Source organism: Fukomys damarensis, unplaced genomic scaffold (genome assembly GCF_012274545.1).
Source record: "Fukomys damarensis isolate Sample0158 unplaced genomic scaffold, DMR_v1.0_HiC HiC_scaffold_14, whole genome shotgun sequence".
NCBI classification, from domain to species: Eukaryota; Metazoa; Chordata; class Mammalia; order Rodentia; family Bathyergidae; genus Fukomys; species Fukomys damarensis.
In genome coordinates, this window is record NW_022900926.1 from 54,164,007 (window position 1) to 54,175,678 (window position 11,672).

An 11,672-nucleotide genomic window follows, 5' to 3' on the forward strand; every position below is an offset into this window, starting at 1 on the left:
AATGACCAGTGATGTGGAACATTTTTTCATATATTTTCTTGCTGCTTTCACTTCTTTGTATGAGAAATGTCTGTTCATTTCGGATGCCCATTTTTGGATCGGGTCTTTATATTTGGGGGGACTGATTGTTTTGAGTTCTTTATATATCCTTGATAATAGTCCTTTGTCTGAGGTACAGCTGGTAAAAATTTTTTCCCACATTGTAGATTGTCTCTTAGTTCTGCTAATGGTTTCTTTTGAAGTACAGAAGCTTTTTAGTAAGATGAGATCCCAGTTGTTGATTCTTTCTGCTAACAACTAGCCTAGCTTTGACTACCATCTCTGTCCTATCTTGGGATCATCTTTTCATCTGTCTGCCAACTTCACTAGCTTCTGTTCCTACCAACCTGATTGCTCACTAACTCATAAAACTAGCCTATCGTTACCCTTCTAGGGAGTAGTTAGGGTACACTGAGAATATTTTTGTCTGTTTGTTTTTTAGGAAAAATCTCAATTTAGGCCATTTTTTCCCTCTGTACATGTGCCTGAATATAAGCTTTATTTTTCTTTCTTTCTTTCTAATTCATCCTTTCTTTTAAAAATTTTTCATTTTCTTTATGCATGTTTGCAGTTCATGTAGTTTACAATCCTCTTGGGGAATGGTTACACATACAGATTACGGCATATTTCTTGTTTTAAGTTCCCTTCCCTCCCTCTCCTCTCACTCCTTTTCCAGTTGCCCTACCCCGGTTTTCCTTCCTGTTGATATTGTCTGACTCAGCTCACAGTACGGCATATAGTGTTCACATTAGTTGGGTTCATCTGAACATCTTCATTCCTCTCATTTCCCCTTCCCCTCACCCCCTCTCGTTCCCTGAGACCACTTCCCTATTGCACGAGATCCACCCCCTTGTCCCTGTCTATCCATTCTTTATTATTTTCTTTGTTTGTACTTTGCCTCATTCAAATGAAATATACCACAAGCTTGTATGTCTGGTTTATTTCACTCTACATTATATTTTCCAGGTGCGTCCATTTTCCTACAAATGTTTCAAATTTGTCACTCTTTATAGCCATGTAGTGTTCCACTATATAAATGCCACATTTTCTTTATCTAATCATCTGCTAATGGCTATACAGGCTGCTTCCAGGATTAGCTATTTTGAATTGTGCTTCTATAAACACTGGTGTGCATGTATCACTGTAATGATAACTTAAGCTCTTTGGGGAAGATTTCCTACCAGGGGGATAGCTGAGTCATATGGAATTTCTAATTTCAATCCTTTGAGAAATCTCCATCCTGATTTCCATAGTGGCTGTACTAGTTTGCATTGCTACCAACTGTGCAGGAGGGTTCCTTTTCACCACAGCCATGCCAGAATTTGTTATTTCTTGATTTCCTCATGATTGCTGTTCTTTCTGGAGTAAGATGAAATCAGCGTTGTTTTAATTTGCATTTCTCTAATGGACAGAGATGTTGAACATTTTTCATATATCTGTTGACCATTTGTATTTCTTCTGTGAAGTGTCTGTTCATTTCTCTTGCCAATTTCTTGACTGGGTCTTTAATTTTGGGTGTTTTTTTTTTAACTCTTTCTATATTCTAGGCATTAGTCTCTGTCTGAGAAGTAACTGGCAAATTTTTTTCCATTCAGTAGGTTATCTTTTCTCTCTGCTGATTGATTTTTTTGCTGTGCAGAAGCATTTTAGTCTGTATAATCCCACTTATTGATTCTTGCTGCTGTTACGTGTGTGATTGAGGTTCCATTTAGAAAATTCTTTCCTACACCTATGTCTTCAAGTGTTCTACTTATTTTATCTTCCAATAGGTTTAATGTTTCTGGTTTCATGTTTAGATCTTTGCTCCATTTTTATTTTAATTTGGTATATGCTGAGAGATAAGGATCTAGTGTCAATCTTCTGCAAACAGATCACCAGTTTTCCCAGCATCGTTTGTTGAATAGGCTGTCTTTCTCCCAGCATGTGCTTTTGACCCCTTTGTCAATGATCAAACACTTGAATATATCTGGAGAGGTTTCTGTATCTTCAGTTCTGCTTCATTGATCCACAGTCTGTTTTTGTTCCAGTACCACACTGTTTGTGTCACTGTTGCTTGGTGGTATAGCTTGAAGGTATTGCTATGCCTCCTGCTTTGCTTTTATTGCCCCAAATGGCTTTTTCTATTCTGGGTCTTTTCTGGCTCCATATGAATTTTAGGATTTTTCTGAATATAAGCTTTCTATGCTTTCTCTCTGGAGAACACTGGGTTACGTTTTCAAAATTTAGAGCTCTGAATTTTTTCCATCTATTCACTTTGACAGAATAGATTATATTTTTCCCATTTGTTATAGAAAGGACTAATTTTTTTACTGGTAGATATCATTTGTCTCTAACACCAGCATCACTTCCTTTATGAGCAAATTTTATTGATTAAGTTCTATTCACTATGTACTTATGTAAGTTTGAACATTTTAAAACTCTTGTTAAATCTCTTTTGAGATTCTCACAGCTGATCAAATGTATCATCTGCCAAAGAACAAAACAATAAATAAAAGAGAGTGTTTGTCAAGGAGAGGTCCAGGTTACTGTTGCTGTCACAGTGCTGATTAAAATTCTCTACCTGGCTGTTTCCCACCTTCTTTCCTAGGGAATGGAACAGTGAGCACAGTCGCATTGTGAGGGGGTGAGGATGCTCAGGAGGATGTCATTGTCATTGCAAGGGTTCCAACTGCTTCCTTGAAGTTACACTTACTTGATAAGACAGCTTACAGTACAGGAAAGAGCACAAATTTAGTCAGTTTGACTCCCAAAGAGGCCACACACTAGGGGTTCACCTTGGTCCGGTTACTTGATCTTTGTGTACCTCTATTTCCAATAAAATGGGGCAATAACACTAACTTACACTAATCATAGGATTGTAGTAAGGATTAAGCAAGGAAACATTGAACCACATGAAACAGCTGACATTCAGTGTTTTACTTACTAAAACATTTTCTAATGGTTCAATTTGTTTAGTATCCGTCGATATAAATATCTGTTTTCATTTTATGATGGAGAGCATATAGGAAGTGGAAAAGTGAGGGCTAGGAAACTCCAGGTAGGTTGTGAGATGACGGCACAAGTTTTTTTGTATGTTCCTGGGCTTTGTCGTCCTCATCTTTAAAGCATGGGGGTTTTAAGGTCCTTGAAGGTCTGACATTTTGTAAAAGTTATTTGATGAATGAATGTCTGTCTCCCTGCACTAGACTGTCAGTGCCTTGGAGGAAGGAGCAGGTCTACATTGCTCACCATTGTCTCCCAAGCCATAGGCACAGTACTGGAGCATAGTGCCCCAACAGATATTTGTTGAAGGAATGGAGAAATGGATGAATTAATGAAGCTCAGGATTAACATAGGGTAGGATTCACTCACTTGCTTATATGCCCAGCATTTCTTGAGCATTTACCAAGTACTGGACGTTGACCATGGGAGACAAAGATAAATGGTGCAGGTTGAGCCCTGAAGGACTCATAGTCTGGAAGCAGTAACAAATGCGATGAGAAAGACAGTGCTAATGATTCATCTTCCTAGAGAGGAGTGGCTGAGGACTGGGGAAGCTCAAGTAAATCACCTGCAACTTGAGAGGCAGGCCGAGGAAGTATTCCAGAAAAGATCACTTTGACCTTACTCTTATTTCATGCTGTATAATCTCTCTGGGCACTTCATATACCTCTGATCATGAGTACTCCCTTCATGAGACTGAACTCGAGATCTTTACATCATCATCCGTTGGTTCACTTTACCTCCTGAGCTGCAGACCTGTATCTCCTTCAACGCATCAGGCATCTCTTGGTATCTTGCAAGTACATCCAGGTCTGTATGATATACTGAACACTTTATTCTATTTTTATTCTAAAAACTGCTCCTTCTCTTACTCTCTAGCCCCTGCGCCATCAATCCAATCATGCGATTTAAATACTGTAATTTCTCTATTAGCCAGAAGCCAATCAAATTCTAGCAATTCTAGCTCTTTCAAAACTCTGAGCTCTATCTCTCCCATGCCTGCTCATCTGACTATTATTATCCTAGCTCAGGCTTTCATTGTATCTCACCTTGTTCTCAGATATAGGCTCTGAGTTACTTTCTCTTTCCTCTCACACCCTTCCCATCTACACACCAAGAGAGCAAGCAAGCATGTGCTCTCTGAACTGCAAATGGAAATATGCTGGTCAGATCCTCATTGGTTCTCAATATATTGTGAATTTCTTAGTATAAGTATCAATGTCGGATAACAGTTCTTCTCTCTCTGGTAGGGTCCATTTGCCCTCCCAGGACCTGGACTGGTATTTTCAGGGTCCTGCCATACAGACAGATTATGTTTCCATTCTTCCCAAGGAGATAGTAAGTATTGATTCATTTTACAAATACAGCCCAATGTTGTAGAATTCTGATCTTACCCTGTATGATTCATGAAGGTAAAGTCCTAGCTGATTATGCTTTCCATGAGGATTTTGTGAAAACATGAATTGTTTCCCGGGGCAGAGATGAGGGAAGGCAAGTGAGGTGACCACAGAACAATATTTAAAGGGACAGTCACCAGCTGTTTTGTGCAGTCTTCTCCTTACATTTTGTACCCTAGGTGCCATGCCTACCTTACCCCATGTGTCTCTATTAACCTTGCTTCCTACTTTATTAGCATGAACTATGGAAAAGAGTCATGATACAACTTATTAACAGCTCATGGTTTAGACTCTAGATGAAACCAAGTGTGCTCAGAGGATAGGCCACATAATAGAATTTAACTTGGATGATTGGGTATGAATTGGGTCCATTAGCCATTTGGCAGAGAAATATGGCTAAATATACCCAAAGATTTAAATCATCTTATGCCAGTTGATCCAGGATATATCCAATTAGATATATCTAATTAAATAATCATATATATTGACAATTATTCTTACATTATATACATAAAGAATATTTATAATAACAAAGAGAAAGGAAGTAAATATTCATAAATAGAGGATAATGCTTTAATGGCAGTACATTATGCATCACTAAATAATTCTGTAGATTTTAAGAAACCATGTAGACAATATCATAATAAATACAATAAGTTTATAAAACTGCATAGAACATTCCCAAATTAGTTAATATTCAACATATGTTTGAAAATAAGACCAAAAGAAAATATAAATGATGTTAACAAGGTTCATTCTAAGTTTGGGGATTATGGGGTGACTTTTTGTGTTTTAAAATTTTTTTCTCATGTTAAAAAAGTTTAGTCAGGCATGGTGGTGCATCTCTGTAATCCAAGCACTCAGGAGGCTGAGGCAAGAGGTTTGTCATAGTTCAAGGCCAAGCCTGGACTACATAATGAATTCAAGGCCAGCCTGAACTATGTAGCAAAATCTTGTCACACACACACAAAAGAGAGAATCAATTCAAAGTGAGATAAAGACTTGAATGGAAGACCCAAGACGATACAACTGCTAGAAAAAAATATAGAGGGCAAACTACATGGCAGTGATTTAAGCACTGATTTTTTTAGATTTGACCCTAAAAGCTCAGGTAACAAAAGCAAAGTAGATAAGTGGGATTTACACCAAACAAAAAAGGTCTGCACGGCAAAGGAAACAATTAAGAATTAAAGACTACACAGAACATACAAGGAAGTCAATCCAACAGCCAGAAAAAACCTCAGATTTGTTTTGCTTTTTTTACCCCAGGTTTTTTTGTTTATTTGTTTGTTTGTTTGTTTGTTTTGGTACTTGGGACTCAAACTCAGGACCTTGTTCTTGGGAGGCAGGCTGTGGAACCACTGAGCCAAATCCCCGGCCTTCCCCCCAGATTTTTTAAAAGGACAAACTGGAGACAGGTATGGTGGCACACGGCACACTGCTGTAATCTCATCTACTTAGGAGGCATGGGCAGGAAGACTGCAAGTTTGAACCCCAATTAAAAAAAATATATATATATATATAATCAACCAACTGATAAATTAAAAAATGTGCAATATCACTAATCATTAGAGAAACTCAATTGATAAACAGTGAGATATTTCTTCACACACATCAGAATGACTATCATCAAAAAGACCAATGATGAGGGCTGGAGAAGATGCATAGAAAAGAGGATCCTTGTATATACTATACTATTGGTGAGAATGTAAATTATTATAGCTATCATAGAAACTATATGAGGTTCTTTAAAAAATTATATGGATGTTCTTCAAAAAATGAAAACTAGGCTGGGGATTTAGCTCAATGGTTCCAGCATCTGCCTTGCAAGCGTAAGGACCCAAGTTCAATCCCCAGTACCAAAAAAGAAAAAGAAAACTAGAACTACGGTATGACCTAGCAATCTTACTTGCAAGTATATATCCAAAGCACTTGAATTCAGTGTGTTGTCTGCATTCTCATACTCACTGCAGCACTATTCACAATGGCTAATTTATGGCCTCTACTTAAATGTCCATCATTGGATGAATGGATAAGGAAGATATATATACACAATGGGACAGTATCCAGTCTTTAAAAAGAAGGGGATTCTACCATTTGTGACAGCATGGATGAACCTGGAAGACATTATGCTAAGTTCACTAAGCCAGGCACAGATCTACAAATACCTCAGACTCTCAGTCTCCTTTATAGGCCAGAGCTCCAACCCCATTCTAATTGCCTAATTGTTTTTAAACACCTAAAAGAAGTCTCCATGGGGTATCTGATCAAGTTCTTAAATTTAATGTCCAAAAATAGACCTGTCTAAATATCACATGGTCTCACCTTTTCCTTAGAGTCTAAAATAACTGCATTTCTAGAAGCAGAGTAGATGGTAGCTACCAGAGGTGAAGGTTGGGGGAAGACGCCGGTCCAAGACTACAAAATTTCACCTAGACAAAAGGAATGTGGTTTTTACATATATTACAAGGTACAGTGACTATAGTTAATAATGTACATTTTAAAACAGCTAAAAGAAGACATCTAAAATGTTCTAACCACAAGAAAATGGTATTTGAGGTGGTAGATGTGTTTTTTGTTTCATTTTATAGTACTGTAATTGAACTCGGGGCCTTCATACTGAGCTACATCCCAAGTCCTTTTAAATTTTTTTGAGACAGGATCTTGCTAAGTCACTAAAATGCCCAGGCTGGCCTTGAATTTGAGATCCTTCTGCCTCAGCCTCCCAGAGTGCTGGGATTATAAACTTGCACCACCATTCTAGGGTAATGGATATGATAATTAGCTTTATTTAATCATTCTACACTGTATATTTCACATTACTTTGTACCCCATTAGTACATACAATTATAATTTGTCAATTTACAATGAAATTTTAAAAATAAAAAATTTAAAGAAGAACAATTTTTAATTAAAAGTAATTTTAAAAACAAAAGCCATTTTCATTCTCTGGGATTTTCTAATCATTGGCATTTGCTGATAAGTTACCACTCTAACTCTGGCTTAGAAGAAAAGCTGAGAACGTTTATAAAACAACCAATAGGGTTTGTTCCTGTTGTGAGCATATTTGAGACAAATAATCTCTATGACCGCACCATTGCACAGACCTTGCTGTTTGCTCAAGCAGCTACTAACTCTGGTGGACACAGTGTTCTTTCTCAGTGCCTCATTGTGACTATTGCATATTTCAAGTCCTAGCTTTGTGATATTATAGTAACAGCTTGAAATAAGTGCTGTGAGTTTCAGCTTGCTGTTTAGGAGCCCATATGTGAGGGCCTCTCCCAGACCTCAGGGAGGAGTAACCAAGGAGCAAGACATACAGCCCTCCTGCTGCCCCAAACTGCCAAAACCTGGATCTCCTTTCATATTATTTGATATTTCTAATCCTTCATATTTACATCCACATATAGAGAAAACTAAAGTTGGATTTGGAGTTAAGGCTGATGCTCAAAAATCATATCCCCTCACTGACTCTATTTCCTTATCAGCAAAGATACAGTCTGGAAAATCCTTTAGGTGGTCTCTGGTGTCCTATTTTATTGGTCAGTGCCATCAAAGCAGGTGTGTAGCCCACATACACACCAGTGCTGCCATCAGAGGCGCCCAGGTGAGGCTTCGTGTGCAGGGGCAGATGGAGAGTCGCTCCTGTCTAAGCCCCATCCATGCAGGCTGGTACGGACTGGGCGGCACGTACCATCCTGGCAGCTCCATTCCTGCCCCCTCCCAATTTACAGGTAGGAGACAATCTAATAATAATTCTAGCCATACAGCTTGAAAAAAATGTTAAGATTCAAAAGGAACTCACATGCATATGTAACAAACAATTTAACAGAATCATTCTCAGATTGCAAGGTTCCCAGTAGTGATTTGATAATGCACAGATTTGTTCTAACCCTAGGATGCAGACATCAAAATTGTCCCCAGTTTCTAAGGAAAATGTACATATTCTTTTTTTCCAGAATCTATCTTTCACCCAGGGCAGATAATAAAGAATTTAAGAATATACAATGATAATAAAAGAAATTCATTATAAAAGAAAACATAATTTTAACTCCCTAAAAGAGGGGCAACAGGGGAACAAAGGGAAAAGGAGGATAAAGGTGTCCACACGAGCACAGAAGCTGGAAATGATGTTTGGGTTCCAGAACAATGCTGTAAGCTAGCTCTGCACATCCTCTTCCCTAAGTCCTCTGTCCACCAACATCCACTCACCTGCCTCTCCTAGACATTTCGTGTACTTCTCTTCCCGGCCAATGCACTCTGCTTTCAGTGGCTAAAACACAGCCCCACCACAAAAGGAAGATGCCAAATTTCATATTCTGGACGGCCAACATGGGTTTCCAAATCCAAAAATTCCTCTCCAGAAACCTAGAAAAGGAAACGGATGTTCTTTTTCTTTCTTAAGACATTATTGGTCTGTTCATTAGTAGAAGGATGTTTACTCATGCAAAAAAATCGCCAGCAGTACATAATCTGGTGAGCAAGAGAAAGCAATTTCCACTAAATCTATAAATCCTCCTACATCAGACGTCAGGGATTTTCTGAAAAGAGGTTGAATTTCTGTGTCCCTGTAGAACAATTATCTGGTCCAGTCTAAATTAGTTAATCATCAAAATGCGTTAAGTATGTTGATAAAGGTCTGCATTTTTTAACCCATTGACTAGAAGGAAATAAAAATGGATCAAAGTAATTTCCAAAATGTAAAAGGCCCATGGTGCTGAACTGCTTGGCATGCTCTGTTAATGATCTCCATCCCAGGTCTATGTTAAGCTGTCAGCCACTACTGTTTGCTGGGCTGAGGGCTGGATTTGGACAGCTCCCTGCCCCCACATCTTACTGTGACTGAATCCCTAGACTCAAGGATCGATTGGTAACTAGGCAGGAATCTATATAGAGATATACAGAAAGCAAGTAGAGGCATAAAAAAAAAACCTTATTCTGTACAGAAAGAATTAAATTTCCTTGTCAGTTGCATTATTCTTTAGTAAAAGGCAAAAGATTTATATGGTCTGAGGAGAAACCAGAGCATTATCTTTTTTTTTTTTTTTTTTTTTTTTTTTTTTTTTTTTAAGACAGGGTCTCACTATGTAGTTGAGGCTGACCTGGAACTCACTGTGTAGCCCAGGCTAGTCTTGAACTCACAGCGATCCTCCTGCCTCAGCCTCCCAAGTGCTGGGATTACAGGTGTGCAACACCTTGCCCTGCCAGAGTATTAATTCTTATGAACCTCATTGAAAAAATATCAGTAATAAATGAGCTGTAAACATCAAATCTGTTATGTACAGATGGTTTTTCTTTCCCTTTGATGCTTGCTCGAAGACTGCAATAATTTATAGGCACAAGTTTGCGTTTCCATCAAAAGACAGTCTCACAGCCTTGTGGATGAAAGATACACTTGATCTTCCAAACTGGACTGTTCACAGTCAGCTGACATGGTTTTGGTAACATCCAAACTGTCTTGGTGGACCAAGTAAGGATTCCTAGAATCTGTAGCTGAAAAAACAACTAATCCAAGATCCCACAGAACAAAAATTAAGTGCTGTTATGGCTTGGATATGGTGAGTGCATCCCCTAAATACCCATGTGCTGAAATCTTGGGCCCCAGAGTAGCAGTGTTGAGGTGGTAGAACCTTTAAGAGCCGGGTCTATATGAAAGGTAATTAGGTTATGTGCAGAGGCTGCCTTCAGAAGGGATTGATATTGTTCTCAGGGGATCCTATTGGTTCCCAAGACAGTGAGTTGTTACCAAAAGAGAACCCTGGCCCCTGAGTCTCTCTCTCCCTCAGTGAGACCGTTCTCTCTGTCACGCATGCTTCTGCCATGACATTATCTTCCAAGGTGTGATGTGGCTGGAAGCCCCTCACCATGACCTGAAATGATGACTCCTCCTGCCCTTGGACTCTTAGCTTCCAAAACTGTGAGCTAAATAAGGCTCATTCTAAATGCATTAGTCAGATATTCTATTGCAGTAACAGAAAATGGGCTAACAATTACAATGGACTAAAAGAATTAATGAGGGGAATTTTATTGAGGTTATTTAGAACATTGTTGATGTACTTTAAAGTTTTATTTCCCAGATATGAAAAGAGCCCTTCCTCTTCCTTCTTATGCTATCTATAATTCACCATGATTTAGTAAATTCTGCTTTCATAAACTAAAATGAAACATTTAAAAATGCTATATGATTCCCCACTGATGCAATTCCCTCCCTCCAAATTGAGAAGCACCTGATCTCTTTACATTTCGTGGCAATAGTTGTTTGCATAGGTTCAGTTAAGAATCTGTTTTCCTTTATGCCAGGATATAACTGGAAGAATCAATTATGCAATCAGGACCTTAAGCAAGAATGTCATATATGAAAGTGGCACTCATGTAACTAGGTATGACAAGCCATTTTAAGGGACAAAGTTTGGCTGTATTTATGGAGTCCATATGTCTATAAAATTGGCTTAGGTCTAGATAATAGAGTCTAGACTGATAGGCAGTATGGAAGATCATCTCCAGGCAAGCCCTTATTTTTCTGAAAGCTAGGGGAAAAAAAAGAATTTGCAGGTAAAATTTTGTAGAGCTTCTTGGGCTTTGTTTTCTATCCTCAGAATGATAGCAAGCAATAGATGCTTTTAAAAGTCTAATCTAATGTTCCTTGTGGTAGCTTCTAGACAGAAGCTAATTTGGAATTGTTCAATAGCATATGGCTCTTGATTTTGCAAAACAGCTGATAAAAGTCTCTATGGTGATGACATTCTTTGATGAGTCTATGGAAGAAATCAGCCAAACCAAAGGAGTGTGTGTGTGTGTGTGTGTGTGTGTGTGTGTGTGTGTGTGTTCAAGAATAACCTGTCTTTGAAACTACATACAATCACAAGGATAAGGAAGCTGGTCCACAAAAATCATTACCTTTTAAAATGGGCAAAAGAGATTACTGAAGGTCCTTTCAGTTGAATGCTGAACATTCTATTCAGAATGTGGATCTTCCCAGAATTACCTGATTTTATAGGTTGTGTGCCTCTGATTATCCTTGACTAGGCTATTTTACAACTCTGTAAAGGTAGACATTAAAATGAAGAAAACTGACATCAATGCATATCTTTCCTGTCTGGGGCTGTACAAATTACCTCTTTTGTCTGATAGAGAATAAATATCTCTGTGGATCAAATCCTTATTTGAATCATTTATAACAGCTTACTGATCCCCTCAGTAAGTAATGAATTTTTAAAAAACTTGATATTTTTTTATTTTATAGCAATCTGAGAG

At 38.2% G+C, this 11,672-nt stretch overlaps 1 protein-coding gene across 3 annotated transcripts in view; it reads right to left on the reverse strand.

Annotated features, from left to right (window-relative positions):
• Gabrr1 (gamma-aminobutyric acid type A receptor subunit rho1) overlaps positions 1 to 8,752 on the reverse strand; it is a 35,293-nt gene extending 26,541 nt beyond the window's left edge. For all 3 annotated transcript variants that reach the window (XM_010633259.2, XM_010633258.2, XM_010633256.2), the window contains exon 1: positions 8,631 to 8,752. In XM_010633259.2, coding sequence (XP_010631561.1) covers positions 8,631 to 8,752 — 122 coding nt within the window. The remainder of the gene's footprint in view (positions 1 to 8,630) is intronic.
• Positions 8,753 to 11,672: the final 2,920 nt, after the last annotated feature.